The sequence below is a fragment of the Ascidiella aspersa genome, chromosome 4 (assembly GCF_963924565.1).
Source record: "Ascidiella aspersa chromosome 4, kaAscAspe10.2, whole genome shotgun sequence".
NCBI classification, from domain to species: Eukaryota; Metazoa; Chordata; class Ascidiacea; order Phlebobranchia; family Ascidiidae; genus Ascidiella; species Ascidiella aspersa.
The window spans coordinates 9,367,346-9,384,770 of NC_139450.1; the positions used below are offsets into that span (position 1 = coordinate 9,367,346).

Genomic DNA, 17,425 nt, shown 5'->3' on the forward strand with positions numbered 1-17,425 from the left:
GTAGCTTTTCATGACGAGTGCAAACCAGGGCTGGGGAGACGGAGACGGAGCCGGAGCTGGAGCCCGTAGCCCGGAGCTAAGCATTTTCTCTGGAGCCAGAGCCAGAGCCGGAGCCGGAGCCATTGTTATTATTTTTGTGGAGCTGGAGCCGGAGCCAGAGCCAGTTTTATTATTTTTGTGGAGCCGGAGCCGGAGCCATTTATATTATTTTTGTGGAGCTGGAGCCGGAGCCGGAGCCGGAGCCCTTTTTATTATTTTTGTGGAACTGGAGCCCTTTTTCAATTTTTGGTGCTAAAGCTAAGAAATTATATTTTGTTCCATCTCCAACGTTAGTTAGCCAAAAGCAATTTTTAAAACTTGCCATTGAATAAGTGACTGGTGGCACCGGAGCTGGAGCCGGAGTTATTGGGTGTATGTTTGATGGCTCCGGAGCTGGAGCCGGAGCCAAAGGATATGAGTTTTACTACTCCGGAGCTGGAGCCGGAGCCAAAGGATTGAGTTTTACGACTCCGGAGCTGGAGCCGGAGCCATTTAATAATTGCCTGATGGCTCCGGAGCTGGAGCCGGAGCTAATGCTATTTTACGGTGGCTCCCCAGCCCTGGCTGCAAACACGTTGAAATTAAAATGTTCTCCTTCAGGAGGTCTAGTTGATTTTTGTTAGGTGTTTCGCGGTCCCAGAAAATTGTCTCGCGGACCCCAGTTTGAGAACCACTATTATAGCATTATGTAACACAGGGGTCGGCAACCTTTTTTGCACTGCGGACCGGTTTAAAACTGAAATTTTGTCGCGGACCGGCCTTAAAAAAATGTTCAGTAAAGAAAAATTATTCCAACTTTTTTTAATTCGAACTTTATGCTTGTTTTGTCGCAAAGAGATGCTCCTATATAGGCATTATTGAACTTACTGAAACCTAACCTAAATTACACTTGTATATACCATTGCCGATTCCTATATTCTTACCAGCTTGTCAAAATAAGGATATTTAAAGCATTCGTTCAAAAGAAGTCACACTTTGTAACCTATATTGATGTATTATATAACCTATAATGATGTATTTCAGATCCCATTTTCGATCAGGTCCTACATGACACTTTATTAGTTAGCCTACGTCAGGGGCGGGCAACGTGCGGCCCGCGGGCCGCATGCGGCCCTTCGCCTTCTTCCAGATATTTTTCCCTAAATAAGGGTATTTTGTGCGCACCAATGTTGAAGCTTTTGCTCTTTCAGTTTCCTGTTAAAAAGTACAATGTAATCCATAGGCTACACCGCTACACTAAGGCAGTTGTTCAACTCGAATGGGAAGCATCTATTACAAAACAATCTTTATTCATAAAATTTTACTTGCGTCACATTGGTATGATAAAGAATTGTTTTGCAACAATTACACTTGTCTGCTACGACTTTTGCCGGGCATATTATTGACTGAGATGTTATGTTTAACAGCTGGTTTTTAATTATTGCTGTTAAATAGTTTGCGTCTAACCACATCTGGCCTGGAACCAAACATTGACAAGTTGGTTCAAAATATCCAACATCAGCCTTCTCACTAACTTCTATTTGAACATCCACATGTTTGTCTGCTATGATGTGCTGCCCTCCTGTAAGCATTAAATTTCCTAACTGGCCCATGTGTTAAAAAGGTTGCCCGCCCCTGGCCTACGTAATATAAAAACGACAAAAAATAATGACACAGACCGACACCTAAAAAGTATAGGATAGACATACGAACAAGGCTTGCCAGATTGGATTTTTTGACAACAAATTTCATAAATCTGGCCTTTTTCAACGTGGTTGAAGTTAGAAAAATCATTAGGCTTTTTCTGTCATTTTTATAGAGTCTAAAACTAAAATTATAGAGGCTAAAAGTAATTAAAATGCATACGTTTTTTTTGTAACCTTTCCTACTTTTATCAAAATAATAAATTATTTCATTATGGGACATTTGGCTAAATTTCCATTGCACTTCAAGGTGAGCACGCTTAAACATGAAAAACATTATATTTTATCCCATTTTTTGATATATTTTAAGTGCTAGAAGTTAGATTTTGTAATAAAAACATGCATTTTTGGATGTTGTGAACGTTCTATATACCTCATATGGCCACAGCACAGTTGTTGTAAACCTCATGATAGTCAAATACAACTCTTATGTATCATTAATAGTAGAGATAGACCGATATATCGGTTTACAGATAATATCGGACGATATTTGGCTTCTACCGATATATCGGTATCGGTAAATGTAGGCCGATACTTTTAGAACGAAAATATAATATATATCTACCTATACAACAAACAACCTACCCATTTTGATAAAAAAGCGAAGTGGTTTGATGTTGGTGACTCACTCCTGGTGCGAGCATTCAACATCTCTTTAGTTCAGCATCTCAACAAATCTCAATAGTTGGTAAGGCGGAGTAGCTTGATACTAATTGTGTTTTTTTTTATCATACCAATCAAACATGGGGTATATTAAAACGAAAGTGAATGTGTTTTAAATATAAAAATACATTTAATTGTTTTTGATGTTTTACGTACAGTTCGTGTTTGAAAAAAATATTTTTTTTGTCAACTCTGCTACGGACCGGTAACAAACTGCTCGCGGACCAGCGGTTGCCGACCACTGATGTAGCACAAGACAGGTTTCGTTTTTTACTCTGGTCGACTTTGACTGTTTGTATTGCTTAGGTATGAATATACGTTTTATTAGGTTGATGATCCCAATATGGGAGACATATATCTTACGAAATATTGACTTATTGCTTGCAAAAACTGTCTAATGATTTATTTTAATGTGATTTTAAATGAATAATATAGCCACGGGAAGAGTTTTGTCTGGACCGCAGTGGAATCCAAAATTCAACAGGGCAAAATTCAACACACTCTTCCGAACTTCCGGTCTACGTAACCTAGAAACTACTTATTGGAGAAGCATTAAATTTAAAAGAAAATAAAAAGGCCACATTTACTTCAAAATAGGTTTGTATTTTCAACAGACATTAAAGTTCGTCTCAACTGCATTGATTATAGCCTATTAGTCAGCGAAAAAGTGAAATCAAGAAAAAGAACAAGAGAAAGATAAAAGTCCTTTGACGTGCGACAAGTCGCATATACGGCAACATTATAGACTTACACTCTTAAAGGTGTTTCAGTGGCGCAACACACACACACATATAAAGGAACGCTACAGAGTATTGACGTGGCACGCAGCACAGTGCTAGTATATTGTAGAATCAAACTGCGATATTAATAGAGCTCGGAATCTGACGCGCGAAAAAGAGTGACTGTGACTCACGGCGGCACGCGACACGACGCAACGTAACGCGACGCGACGTGCGTTGAGTGGCGCGGCCTACGCGTTCTCAAAAAAAGTGCACGCGTGACTCGATGCACCGTCGTTTCGTCTTGCTTTGGGTCGCGTGGAGACGGAGCCGTTCAGTGGCCTGTGTAACCGAGACTTCTGGTGACCTGTGTAATAGGTCGAGCGTGGCCGAAACGGGAAACTGTAGTACGAAGACCGATGTTTAAAGAAGTTTTATTGTTTTAATGTAGCAGGCGTAAACGGATCCCACCGCGTATGACGCTAACGTGGTCCGAGGTACATACAAACAACTGGTCTAGTTCGTTTAAATTGCTAGCATATAGTGTTTGTGACGCAAAATTATTTTACATATTACCAATTTATCCGCAGTTTTACCGGTTACCGCCCGTGTTTTCAAATTCGCACGTGTTTCACATGCCTTAAAAGAGCTGATATGGGTGGTAATCCGATAACAAATTAGAAATACATGAGAAAAATAGTTCAGACGAAAGTAGTCATATTTTTAAAGCTAATGTTAAATGTGGGTGAATCGCCCGTTTCAATTTCATGAATTATTATTTTTTAAATAATGTCATTATTTGGTCTAAGAACCGGAAGGCAGTCTTTTTCGTACAAAACGTCGTCAGAATAGAAAACGAAGCATCAGACATGCCTAGTAGGCGGCATAGAAGTTTTTTTTACGAATTTAACGAAATTATCAACAGTAACGAAATCATTTGGTATCGGACGGCTCTATATTTCGCCCAAAATATCGGGTATTGGTGCCGCAATAAACTACCGGACATTTTCGACAATAGAAATGTGCACTGCCCTTCTCGCGTCGAGTGTTCCGTCCTCCACAAACACCGCAACCAAGCAGCACTACATAATAGCGGCTGCGGCATTCATATCGTTTCTGAACCCAGCAGCACTACACAATAGCGGCTGCGGCATTCGACTAGTTGCTGAAACCAGCATCACTACACAATAGCTGCTGTGGCATTCATATCGTTTCTGAACCCAGCAGCACTACACAATAGCTGCTGCGGCATTCGACTCATTTCAGTTCGTTCGACGGTCGTCGTTGTCGCTAGTTGCACGGCCCCGGCCGACTAAAAGAAAAGCCTCTCACAGTCGTGCAGGAAGAGCATGCTGACGACGGTGAGCGCGGCGGTGGCGAGCGCGTGCCTGACGTATTTGCGCGGGACGATCTCGAGCCGTAGCCCGGAGTAGCCTCTCCGGACGTTCTGCTGCGTGTCGAAGTGCTCCACCAGGGTCGCCTGCGTTCATGGAACGGATAATAATAAACGAGGTGTTGCACTGAATATGTGATAAGATATAAATCACTTTGACCCTTGCAAAATAAATGTCGACCTTAATTCCTGATCAGTAACAGCAGAATACTCTGGCAAAGCTAGCAATTCAGGCCAGACACACTTCAAAGATCTTAACAAATAATATATATTTCGCCAACAAAAGCATGGTTAGTATATCTTATTTCAATAGAAACATATTTATGAACAAGGTGTTAACTAATATATTTGCCTTTTTTGTGGTAAATGTTTTTCGCATTTTAACAAAGGGGGACCCAGTAGTTTATTATTACTAAAGAGTGCGCTTAATGATTTTGTTTAAATTTTAGGGCTTAAAAGTTTAAAACGATTTGAACCCTTTTTATGTCTGTTAGTGGATAAAGTACACCTTGTGGAACGCACAAATCAAGATTTTACGATACTGCAATTTTTGAGCACCTTTTCGCACCCAAGATAATATGACCACGGTGTGTAAATGACTTGATTTTTGTTTTCATTGTTATAATAGATAGATGTTAAAAAAAAATCGTAATATTTGAAACGTGGACCTGCAAATCTTAAATCTTGACCTTCCTTATCCCCTTCAGTTTTACCCTGTATGTCATGCGCCAATACCCCTTTTGATGACAATTTTCCCTAGGGCCCATAACTGGGGTAAATTGCCTATTGTGGTAAAGTTACGTTGTTAAATTGCTAAATTGGATTTGTCGGGCAAACGTTTTCATTTATCAACATGACGGAAATATTGCATTGGCCTAATCGTTGTTGTGTGGTAATATTATTTTAACTTTCATTGGTAAAAGCAGTATGTTACTCTACCAAGATTAACATTAAAAAATAATGTAGTCAGTCATCATCAAGGAGTATAGTCAAGATCAAACGAATGAAAACAACTTCAGGCCTCATTTTGCCAGCGTGGAATGCGTTGAGCGAAATATGCTGTTTTTTTAATCGCGCTGCAGGTTTTGTCGCAAACCTTATGAATGGTCTGTAAACTAGCAATGCGCTGACGGTTACAATAGCATCTTAACGAGCGTGCGTCATCGCCGTCCAAAAAACACTCCTCGCGTTGTCATAAAGCTTTGTATGCTTTGCCATAACTTTCGTCCAATTACATTCAATGGCTAACGAACAAATGTAGGCCGCTTACCCATCCTCCATTCATCAGCACCCAATCCAGCACCGTATGTCGCATGTAGTCGCTCGTGATTGCAATGACACATTCGACCAGCTCGGCATTGCCCTGAAGAAGAAAAAGCCGAATACTGTTATATTGAATTCCAAAAGTTTTCAGTGCAGTCCAGGAATACCGCAGCAACTGAAAGGTTTCGTCCGTGACACAAATAAGTTCGTTTGCTTATTTTTAACCGCGTTGCTCGATCGTCGTCCATTAATAGGCGCGCACCACGCACTTTAAACTCCAGCCCAAATTTTCTTAAACAGTCTGGCCAATCTTGGACCTAAAAATACTTGACCGGGCATCAAGCCAAGTGTACTGTTTTAGCGACATTCAAGTTCGCTTGAAATGTAATTTAACGCTCGATTGGCAACAGTGCACTTTTAAACATGACCTGTCGGCATGTCGGCATGTGCTGGAGTCAATTGTGTTATAGGTTCTACCCACGCCATTTGCTGAGACGCGGCTTTAAAATAGAGTGAATAAGGTTGATACACGGTTACTCAACACCCGCTTTTAGTTGTGCGTTCAATGAGCGGACGTAAAAAAACTTAATAATAAACTCAATTCAAGTTATTAATAAAAAACTGGTCCAAGGTAATCTAATTATACGGACCGATGTAACAAACTCATAATACATAACATTTATTAAGCAAAGCGTCACATTGCATTTTGTCAAACACCTAAATATCCCCTTTATTGTTTTACAATTTAAGTAGAGGCAAAAGTGATATTGTCACACAGCCACAGGCCCCTAAAACCGTCCCTGATACCTAAATTTGTATTTAAAAACAGAAATGCTGCATATAAATTTACCTGCGCCACACAGTCCACCGCCATAGCTCCTGCGATGCAAAATAGCGAGAGTATTTTTCCCCACGTGAAGCGCCTGCTGTCGGGTCCGAGTATGTGCGTTCCCAGCCGGAAGTACAGTCGCCTTATGATCGGTTCGGAGCAGAAGAGCTGGCCTACTTGCTTCGAAAGGCTGCCGTACACTCTCGGGTAAAGGTTTTCGAATGCGCAGCCTGCCAGAAACAAATAGCGTTAAAATCACCTGTCAAATTCATTTTACAATAAAGTGATGTATAGCCAAACAAAATGAAGCCGTCGTTACGATTGACTATATGATTTGTTAACAACATTGTGAACATGACATAACACCATTATATACAAACACAAGTAAAACAAGTTTAATAAAGTTCACGGTAAACGAACCAAATCGGTGTTCCATATAAGGTTAGTATAGTATCACCAAACCATTTAAGCAATAAAATTGGTTTTCGCGCAATTGCAGGTTCAGTGATCTATTAGGATTTAGCAACATAATTATCAAAAGGTATAAACAATAACAAACATCAGCACAGCATTAAACTATATTCATAGTTACTAACAACATTTGCTGGGAATGAAAATCAGTTAAGAGTGCACAACGTGCCTGACCCATACTACCAGCATGAAAAAGGGGCAGAAATTGACAAACTATGTATGAATTACGGTTAAACATTAAGGCGAAGTGATATTTCCCTGCTACTAAAACTCGAATTAAACATTTGGTATTCAAAAAACAGTTACATCCTTCGTATTGATGCAACAACTTACCTGGAAATAAATTGCTGTGCTGCCCTATGTTTTTGATTTTGAAACAAGGGAGTTTTGTTAAAATTGTAAAAGGGGGGCGTGTCTTAAAAAGTTTAAAAAACACTGGTCTAGTAATCTAGGCAATAAATTGCTTCTTGAGTAGTAATTTTGTCCTGGAGGGATTTTGTGTTGCGCATGAATACTTTATCGTTAGTTTGTGTGTTGTTTTCACCTTGAAAAAGGTTGTGAGTGAGGAGTTGAGAATAATTTTGGGAAGGACTACTGCTCGCGAATGTGCGCACATTTTTAAATGAAAATTGTCAACTTCAACTCTTAACTCAAAATTGTACGCATGTGTTTAAAAGCGTGTAAAATGTAGGAACGTTATGATAAAAGTATGCACATTTTTAAAGGCATTTCAAAATGTGCACACATTTTATGCACATTTTGCGCACCTTGTGCAAAACAATCCCACGTCTTCTGTCGAACCTGCAGAACTTATACGACAACTGCTAAATACACAACAAAAAAGGCAATCATAGAAATCTTACCGAGATTGAGAACCCGGTTGGAGAGCGTGTGATCCGACGCTGGTCTGGTCAGCGAAGTATACACCGGCTTGTCGTATCCGCTACGCTTCAGACGATAGCACACGTAGTCACGGCATAGTCCCGTCGTCATGGCGACCGCCCGGTCGTAGTCGCGCGACTCGAACACGGAGTCATCCTCGGACATTCCGGAGCAAGAGGAAAGGTCCTCCACTTCGTCCTCCGAGCATCCGGATTGGCACCACGACGGAGCACGCTCGCGAAAGCGCGCCCGCATCCATTGAGCAGCCATTTGGTTTACGTACGAAAAACTACATAAATGATCCTGTCAGCAACTGAGATAGCTTTACAGAAAATATATTGGATATTTGACTTAGTTGGATATTTTCTTTTAAAAACCAAAACGATTGACGTTATGTTGCCTGTTTGTAACGTTTAACGAAAAAAAAAAGATTTAGATGCCCGTGTTGGCCAAGTTTAAGTATTTTTTAAAACCATACGAGATAATTATGTTTGTACAGCCGTTTAAGGTTTACCACAAACACTCAGAAGAGGTTCGTGAGCATCGCAGTTTAGTATTAAAAAAATGTTTTATTAAACAACCAGCCAACAGGCTGAGCCTGAATAAAATTAAATCACTGCTATAGCTATGCAAATATTACGCTCTTATCTTTTTTGCTTTCAGTCACCAAAAAATGTGGTAAACTGACACCTCACTGTTTCTTAAAATTACAACTTAATAAACGTATTCAATATGTGTAATTAAAAAACTATCTCAGGAAAGAATTAAATAAAAAAGAACACGTAACGAGCGCTACTTTGTCGGTTTCGTCAAACAACCGGTTAACAAGCTTGTGAGCTTAGCGAATGTTTATCATAGGAAAAGGTCTGATTATGTTGCGGTCTATTCCACCGATATCCTATCTAAACATCCGGGAACCATACAGCACTTTAGCTCCTGTACAGCTGTAACAAACTGAGCGACCAGTTATTTACGTACGATTTCTCTGTCATCGCCCGAACCGGGCTGATGCTTTTCCTTTTCTTGCATACCGGAACAGCAAGGAACTGCACGCGTTTGTACTCAGACTGTACCCGTGTACCGGTTGTGCGACTGCGTAGCAAAGAACTTAAGACCTTGTCACACCACTAAACCGTTTCCCATATCGGCCTGCCGCCTAATTCCCTACCTTGACGTATGTGTAACCAATTGCGGGCGGGCTGACGTCTCTTTCCCGCTGATTGTTCCTTTTCCTGGAATGCGCGTTAGTTGGATGACTTGCGGTCTAATTTTACGTCTTATTAAAGTTCACCAAGTCGTAAAAAGCATTGTTGTAGCTAGCGCCGCCCTCATTTGAGTAGCTCTGACGTGCCTTTAGCCATATGGACTATGACCTTATAGGCATTGTTAAGAATTTATAATGTATTCCATATTCGACTGTTAACTTGCCTTTGCGTTGCACAATAAAAATCTAATCCCGTCTTTATATGTACACTGAACTCAGCTGACTTACACCTCAAAACGATAAAGATTTTGTCCTTGCAAGCGCAAACGATTTTATTTCGTGCGATAGATAACAGCAGATAACAAAGCAGAGACGGGCTTCAAGTCTAACAGCAGTGCCCGCCGTTGTTCGACTTGCCAGCAGGCAAGCTACAGATACAAGGAACTGTGCGTGACAGTCGAAGTCAACATTCAGAGAACAGCTTGGCGTGCCTGCACCTACACGCTGCGTGGCTGGCTGATGTGGTGCACTGTGTAAGCAAGTCGCTTCCTTTTATACTTAGTCACAGCGCGGCTCGTGCCAGCAGCTTTATCATCACGCGTTTTAATGCAACACAGCCCGAGCGTAAATGTCAGTCAGAGGCGGTGAACGTGCCCAAGCCTGTATGCAGACAAACGGTCCAAAGTCACTCTCTCGTTATCTTTCCCGTCGACTGAATCGCGGTCGGAAGCTTTCCGACGGATTATTTCCACCGATGTTGGAACATTTTAGGCAGCGTCGGATTTTTCACGCCGGCTTTGACACTTGGCACCTCGACCAGGGATGCTGGCCAGACGCAGCACCTTAAGAATCCTCCGCAAGCGCGACTGGCAAAAGCGCCGGCACTTCTTGCTCCAGCGGGCCTCTTTGCGCTGGAAAGAACGCAGTCGCTCTACGGATCACAAAAACACGAAAAGGTCAGTGGCCGTGCGTGGCGTTAATTAAAGCGGCTATTTCATGGGACGCGCCAGGTACCATTTTTCCAGGAACCCCGAGGCGGTTCGAATGTTACATAAAGGCAACCGCTGATTTTATGATTGCTGAGAAGGGCTGAACACCTCCTTTTAAATCGATTAACTTAGCTAAATACCAGATGTTTTCACGAGTTATTAGGGTTTGGTTATAATTGCGTTCAGGCTTATATCACGGTTCAAATATTTGCAACACCTAAAGCTGTAGAAAACCAAAACATGCAGGCAGTTTCCGACTGACATAGCCGAAATTTAGACGGGCGCGAAAACTGAGTCATCGAAACAAAAGTCTCCGAAATTTGGCAACGCTTTTGCTGTATATACACTATACAGTGTGGCACAACAAGTGGCACATCTAAACCGCCCAGGGTCGCTACTCATTATTCGGGATGTCCGATACTTTATAGGGTTTTATTCCGATATCGATATCTGGTATTTTAAGGAAAAATACGGCTTCCTGATTTGATAACAGTTTTTGGCATTACCATGTTTATCAAACTAATCCTGCAAGGTTGTTATGCCAAAATTACCACTACTTCCTTATTTGGAAAGGGTGCCCATGTGTTAAGAACAACAGATACAATCCGTTAGGAAACCTACCCTAACACTGCGAATGAAGGAATAAATTGCCAAACTCGTTAAACACCCCCCGTCCTCCCTGAAAAGTTTTTGTTGTCCAATCCTAGTCAAGATTCGCCAGAAGGTCGTGTTTATGCTAGATGCAGCCGCGCAATAAACAACACGCCGTTCGCTGTGACTTACTTTCGCTGGTGTAACCGGCAAAGGTGAAGGTGCCGGCCTTTCCGTGAGTCTGCTTGAAGCGCTCGTAGACTTGCGGCCTCAGGTTTAGGATTTCTCTTCGCTTCGAATCTGAAAAACAAAATAGTTTAAAGAGTTAAACTGCGTCGTTTTCGGTGACAGAGTCACGCACAAATTTTGAATGCATTCTCCTTTCGTCGGACACCAAGTGTCCTGTTTTGAATATTGTCGTTGGAATGTCTCGAATTCAAATATGTACGTGCCAAAGCTAACACGTATTTCGAGTGCTGGGATTTTCAACTTGTGTTTCGTGTCATATTTGGTTTGAACCTAAAGTACGTTTTTTTACTTTTCTTTTTGTCTTGTTTCCCGTGAATGGTGATTAAATCCGGTGGTGTGCCACATTTCTAGTTATTTTACACAACAATGTTGAGAACATTTTTCTTAGAGATTTTGAACGAATTTCTTGAAATACATACACTAGATTTAATCCAGAGCACAACCTGTTTGTTTGTCCCAATAACATGCGCACGCTTGAACAATGATTTATATTGGGGCCCAATAAACTTTCTGCGTTTCGGGCATTTTTGTCACTAGTGGATTAAAAGCCACCTAACGGGAAAATTTTTTTATGACATGTTTCGCCGAAGCGTTAATGCGCTTTAACTTCCAGCTGACTGATTTAATAATTAATTAGCGTGATCGTGTAAGGTTAATGACTTATACGGGTCAGTTTGACAACTTAGCGGTTACGCGAAAAATGTGAAAAACGTCCTATCAGGAATTCCGCTTCGGTGTAAAGGTTAAACACGTATTTGCTTTCTGGGTATTGCGCTCCACTTAGTAGGGGCAAATAATTGTAATACCGTTATTGACGTCTGCTGTCATTTGTTCTAAATTGAGTAAAATACGAAAAAAATAGGATCATAATTTGCCGCAAGTAAATCGAAGAAATATGATCGTAATATGCCAAAAGCATTATTCCAAACCGTTTAAATACCTTGGAGACTAATATTTGTCGCTAGGCAAAGGATTAGTTTAGAAGACTCTTAAAAATCTAAAATTATAGTATGTAAAGCCAAAAAAAATTGAGCGCCGAATAAAAACGGGTAAACTTACATTGTTGACAAACGCGCAGTGGCAAATAAAAAACTTTCACCATAAATCGATTCCTTAGTGCATTACGACCACCTATGATATACAGGTGCGTATGATTATGCAGTTGCTTTAGAAAGAAAATCGCGCAGGATAAATACAGGTGTGTGCCGATCATGTCTCGCCAGAATAAGCCATGGGGTCTTTACTGGGGGTAATGGCGCGTTAAAAAGTGGTGCTTACAAATCTTTAAATCCGTTTCGTCAAGAAACATGTGATAGATCTGACACCCGATATATAAATCCCAACGCCTTAGGACAAGGGTTCTTAAACTGGGGTCCATGGACACCTCGGGGGTCCGTATATTAGTTTTAGGGGGTCCATGAAGGCCTAATTGAAATATTAGTGTGATTTTTTCAAAGACAGCAGTTTAATTAAAAACAAAACGGTTTTGCACTGACTGTATTTCGACTCCATTTCACTTTCACATTTTTTAGATCAAAATCAACAAATTTTTGAAGTTTATTTGTATTGTGACCTCAATTTATGACGTCATTTTTTTATCATTTTTGTCTATCTTGTTCAACGCGACCTCAAACAAAAATTTAGGGGTCCGCGGTGAAAAGTTCAAGAACCCCTGCCTTGGTCTGTTCGTCAATGCATTTACAATTGCAAATGTTTCTATGTTTAGCAGCGGAAAATTTAACAACCCCCAAAAATATAGCCTTCACCGATGTGAATTATCTGGTAAGCGAGGTGTGATAACATTTATAAATCATTGACGTCAGTAGGTATTACGAAAAGACACAACATCATTCTTGCACGTTACCCGGAATATACACGCGCAAGCTAAGTTACGCACGTCAGGGTATAAAAGAGTTCAAGTATGCAGAAATAATGAGCTTGTGTTAAAGGGTAAGTTTATCGTAAGGTCGTTTAATAGCTTCTCTACTTTGCATATTGCAATGTATGTCAACTTTTTTTGTGGAATCGTTTTTCGGCTGTATTTTTAAGAGAACGCTGTTAACAAAGTACGATGCTCAATCTTAAATAGTTGGCGACCCTTTTTCACAGGCGCGTAACATTATTTATCAACAAAACTTCTTCTAAAAATGTTTCCATCTGTTATTTAATCCGCTTAAAAATAAAGACAATTAATTAGTACAATCACTTGTAAAAAATGAATCGAATCACATTAAATTTAAAAAAATGAACGTAATTAGTAACTTTTTAGAAACGTGAATATGAATGAAATACTTCAGAAAACGGTGCCACGAGTCATCACAAAAAGTGGTCCTTAGGGCCAAAAATCAAAACTACAAATTAAGTAATAACATAAATGGCAAATAATTTTAATTGAAATTGTGACACATGGGTTTTAAACTATTGCGTCAGATTTAGTCAGCAATTCCCCTCCCCAATGCCGTCTCGTGGTACCAAGGGGAGCCGCGGGGCTCGGTTAAAAACTCTTGTGAAAGTACATTTTAACAACACCATATGATTTCAAAACACGGTCTGTGTGCTTCAGCCCATCAATCGGTCGTTCATCACTGTATTATTTTAACTAAATGATCTCATTAATACACCCGTGATGTGCGCTTTCTCACCTTTGCTCAATGTCCAGTTGTAAACACGCACAGAGGTGCTCATCTCGATCGACATGACGTAGACCATGTGGCCCGTTCCATTCATTGTCCGAACAGTGTCGTTGACGTCATTCTGCATTAACCTGTTTACGCGTAAGTTCAAGCAGTTGGCCTCTCCTTTCTCTTTGGCGACCACTAGCGACGTGGCTATTGCTCGGCATTGCTGGCAACATTGGTTCGCGTCGCTCTGGCAGCTTTGGTTGGGAAACGATGCTTTGCACTTCGGAACGGTGCATTTCACTCCTTCGTCCTAAACGAAAGTAGCATTGCTTGACCGTTTTACGTTTTAATATGCTTGTTGCGAACAAGAAATGCACTTTGCACATCGTTTCAAGATTAAATCCCATTTGTGAAAATTACTTTTTTTAAGGAAAATTAAAACTAAACACGAACGAATACTGGTAAGCCACCACATTTTAAAGTGCCATGATTGCCTTGAGCATGTCCAATGTCTGTTGATAAGTAAATGGCTACCTTATGCAACCATGGAGTGATAGCTAATTGGCATTTTTTCGCTTTTGAAAGTATACCGCTTTTACATTTTTAGTGGCTCTGCCTTTTGTATACCGATTTTCATCCTTTAAAATGTATCATATAAATTGCCTTAATCCAACAAATCCTTATTCTCGGTATATACGTTTACAGCATAATTCGGCGATAACAAACAAACAATATTCTTAATGTGCTCTTATATCTTCCTTATCAGTTTTTTTTTTGTAAACTTAAATCCAATTTACATCATTAGTGTGCAAGTATCTTATATCTTCCTCATCTGTTTTTTTTTTGTAAACTTTAATTTGATTTACATTCTTATTGTGCAAGTATTTTATATCTTCCTTATCAGTTTTTGTAAACTTATATTCGACTTACTTTGCACGTGCACTCTACGCAAGGCTGGTCCTTGGTCAGCGGCAGGTCCAGCTTCCAAACCTCCCCCCTGGCGTAAGTTTTGCCTTGATAAAAGCAGCTGCCGCTGCCGTGTTGGTTTGTGAGCTTGGTCGAGACGTGTTGAGCAGAATTGAAGGTCTCGGCTGCTGTTTGGATGTTGTGAAAGGGAATGGTGGCCCTTTGCGGCGCCTCATTGAAGCCTGAAATCGGCGAGTCAAGCCCCGAGGGCTCTCGACAAGCCGGACAGCAGTCCTGGTCGCTCGTTTGGCTCGCAGGGGTTCGGCAGGTTTCCGAGCAGATTTTCGTCCGACAGTAAACCTCACCCTTCTGCAGAGAAATATTTGTTTATGCGATTTTTTAAAAATGGATTCGTCTAGAATTTCCAATCCTAGTTAAAAACTTTTAATTTTCCTGAGAATGTCGCAGGCTCTCTAAATTATTGGTTTTCAAGTTCAATCTTTTCTGGCCAACCGTCTAATGACTAGAGCCTACTGTGCTCACCACCTCGTGTTATAAAAAAAATCACTCAAATTTTGTGATTTTTACAACGCTCACAAAATGGGTTGAATTAAATTACCGCTTTTTACTATAGGGTCGATTTTATTTAGTAAAAAGAGGGTATAACTTAAGACAGACACAATAATGTTATTCTTGTACCCGAAGGCTGTTTCGCGTGCCACATAAATAGCCTTTGCGTACCATTTCTGTACGTGTACCACAGGAAAAGAACAGCAGCAAATTTATAAATCTCTTGCTGGCAAGTTTTACCTATAAATTCGGGGTTTTAACTCACCATACACACGCACTGCGAGCACTGCCGCGGGTTCAGCGGCAGCCCGATGCTCTGGATGCGATTTTCACCGGCGAAAAAATCACCGTGATTCCTGTAGATCCCGCGCACGAAGCAACCGGCGCTACTTGGCTGCTGCTGCGACGGACGGCCGTACGAAGTACGCCACTTGTTACCGGGCTTCGCGGTGAAGTCGAGTTGCTGGCCGATGCCCGGTTTTGTCGGCTGGCGAAAGCTGCCGAAACGCTTGTGGCTGTTCGTCGACGGTTGAGTTAAGTCGATTGCAGGCGCTGCTTGGGGTTGGGGCTTGGGCTGGGGTAGGGGTCGGGGCTGGGGTTGAGGCTGTGCGAAGGCGTTCGACATTTCACATGGTCCACAGTTGATGCCGCTCTGTTAGATAACAAAGTTGTTTTATGCATTGGTATGTCCAAGCTGAATGGGACACGTGGGACAAAGAACATTTTCACCCATTTGGGAGTATGTATGCCATTTAAGGTAATCAAACCATCATAATTTTAACAATTAAACTTTTTGATAATGTGTGGTGAACGTATAAAAGTTGGTGCCTTTTAATCTGGCAAAGTATAGCCCCGCCCACCAAAACGCTTAAAATTCGGTATTTTATAGGTTAAACTAAACCTAGTGACGTGTATAATTTTAATTTTGGAAAATAAATGGTCCTTTTACGATTACCTTGCTCCGTGATTGATTTTCAGGCTGTTGTATTATGTGACAAAGCGCTAATATTACATCAAGTGGGCAACAACAAGTGGATTCTGTTGGGTTAAGCATGTGCAATTTTCAAGAACATAGCCAGTGCAAGTATCTACTAAGTTGGCTGAAAACATATCCGCACTAACTTTCGTATTTTGGTGCAGTTCGCCAACCAAATAAATTACACCTTCTTACCTCTTTACATGTGCACATGACGCACGCTCCTGGCCCAAAACCCTCCAAATTTGGTTTCCAAGAGTCTCCAATTCTCCTGGTAATGCCTTGGGAAACGCATGGCACTGGTCCTGCAGTTGTAAATAATAATGTCATTTTACTGATATGCTTGTTTGTTTTGGTAAAACATGTCATATGACAGCTAGACTTATGTTTGACAGATTAAGGTGTCTTTCACTTTTTTATCACTACTTATACTATTTTACTTTTGATTTTAAATTGTTTTGTTTTTTATCAGCGCAATTTAGATATATACATATTTAGTTAATCTTAAGTAATTCATACTGAACACTATATCTTTGAAATATAATGGTTGGAGGTTGCAGTAAGACGTAGTAAGAATATCAGTAGGTTAGATACCTGCTTCTGTATACGTTTTCATATTCTTACTACGTAAAACTACATCTGTTTTCTAGGCTTTTTTGGTTATTTGATTTTTCGTATAAATGTTCAAAATATCCTACCTGCAGCAGGAAAGCCTTGCACACTGCAAACAAGCACGAAAGCACAGAAAGCGTGCACCGCAACATATCTCATATCCATAACTTTCAAATTGAAGCTCGCTAAATAAAAATAAACAACGCACTCTGACTGCAAACGGTTCAATACAGCGATTAGCTGTCAAAACATGACTAACTTACTCGTAAGCCGCAAAGAGAAAAAGTGCGACGGGCGAGCGAGCGCTTGCAAGTGGTACACGGATTTTCGAACCCGCCCCATTGTGCTACGCCCGTTATCACAATGCTGGGGTAATTGGGAGGCCGGGTTCGAACGCGAAGATTAAGAACCTTCCATAATCGGCAGCCGGACAAAGGCGACGTTGCCGGCACGTCCGGCGCCGCAAGGGCGCTCGCAAAACAAAGGAGCGGCACACGGCGCCCGCCAAGCGTCGGCACCGGCCGTTGCAAGTTGAAACTGAGTTCGCGCAGGGCACTTGGTTGAATACTCTCGGCGTTGTAATTGCGAACAACCAAGACGGGAGCGTTGTGTTGCTTTCGATTTTTACAACTTATACCCGCCGTTCTTTGGCGAAAGCTGAGTTATTTTTTCCGGTATCACAAAATAGTAATACTATAGCTATACTATACTTCTACTTACCCACCACCACAATTAAAACGGTTAAAAGTTTACATACTGCCGGGCG

At 41.0% G+C, this 17,425-nt stretch overlaps 2 protein-coding genes across 2 annotated transcripts; both read right to left on the minus strand.

Moving 5' to 3' along the window:
• Positions 1 to 3,823: 3,823 nt before the first annotated feature.
• Positions 3,824 to 8,292, minus strand: LOC146147058 (bcl-2-related ovarian killer protein-like). The gene is made up of 4 exons (XM_083387822.1): positions 7,923 to 8,292; positions 6,610 to 6,818; positions 5,767 to 5,859; positions 3,824 to 4,583 (listed from the first exon to the last, which is right to left on the minus strand). Exons 1-4 carry the CDS (start codon positions 8,209 to 8,211, stop codon positions 4,416 to 4,418), a joined length of 759 nt encoding a protein of 252 aa, XP_083243948.1. The 5' UTR covers positions 8,212 to 8,292; the 3' UTR covers positions 3,824 to 4,415.
• A 1,620-nt stretch (positions 8,293 to 9,912) lies between these two features.
• On the minus strand, positions 9,913 to 16,824 carry LOC146147059 (chordin-like protein 1). Its single transcript, XM_083387907.1, has 7 exons — positions 16,746 to 16,824; positions 16,243 to 16,352; positions 15,337 to 15,723; positions 14,526 to 14,870; positions 13,617 to 13,905; positions 10,918 to 11,025; positions 9,913 to 10,076 (listed from the first exon to the last, which is right to left on the minus strand). The coding sequence occupies exons 1-7, from the start codon at positions 16,822 to 16,824 to the stop codon at positions 9,913 to 9,915; spliced, it is 1,482 nt and encodes a 493-aa protein (XP_083244033.1).
• Between the last annotated feature and the right edge of the window lie 601 nt (positions 16,825 to 17,425).

Excerpts from the sequence above, each read along its gene's own strand:
- LOC146147058 (XM_083387822.1), bottom strand. The coding sequence starts at position 8,211 with ATGGCTGCTCAATGGATGCGGGCGCGCTTTCGCGAGCGTGCTCCGTCG. Across the intron at positions 5,860-6,609 it reads CGGTGGACTGTGTGGCGCAG|GGCAATGCCGAGCTGGTCGA; the intron begins GTAAATTTATAT and ends TTTCTTCTTCAG. Across the intron at positions 4,584-5,766 it reads TGCTGATGAATGGAGGATGG|GCGACCCTGGTGGAGCACTT; the intron begins GTAAGCGGCCTA and ends CCATGAACGCAG.
- LOC146147059 (XM_083387907.1), bottom strand. The coding sequence starts at position 16,824 with ATGGATATGAGATATGTTGCGGTGCACGCTTTCTGTGCTTTCGTGCTT. Across the intron at positions 16,353-16,745 it reads GCAAGGCTTTCCTGCTGCAG|GACCAGTGCCATGCGTTTCC; the intron begins GTAGGATATTTT and ends TTACAACTGCAG. Across the intron at positions 15,724-16,242 it reads TCATGTGCACATGTAAAGAG|AGCGGCATCAACTGTGGACC; the intron begins GTAAGAAGGTGT and ends GTTATCTAACAG.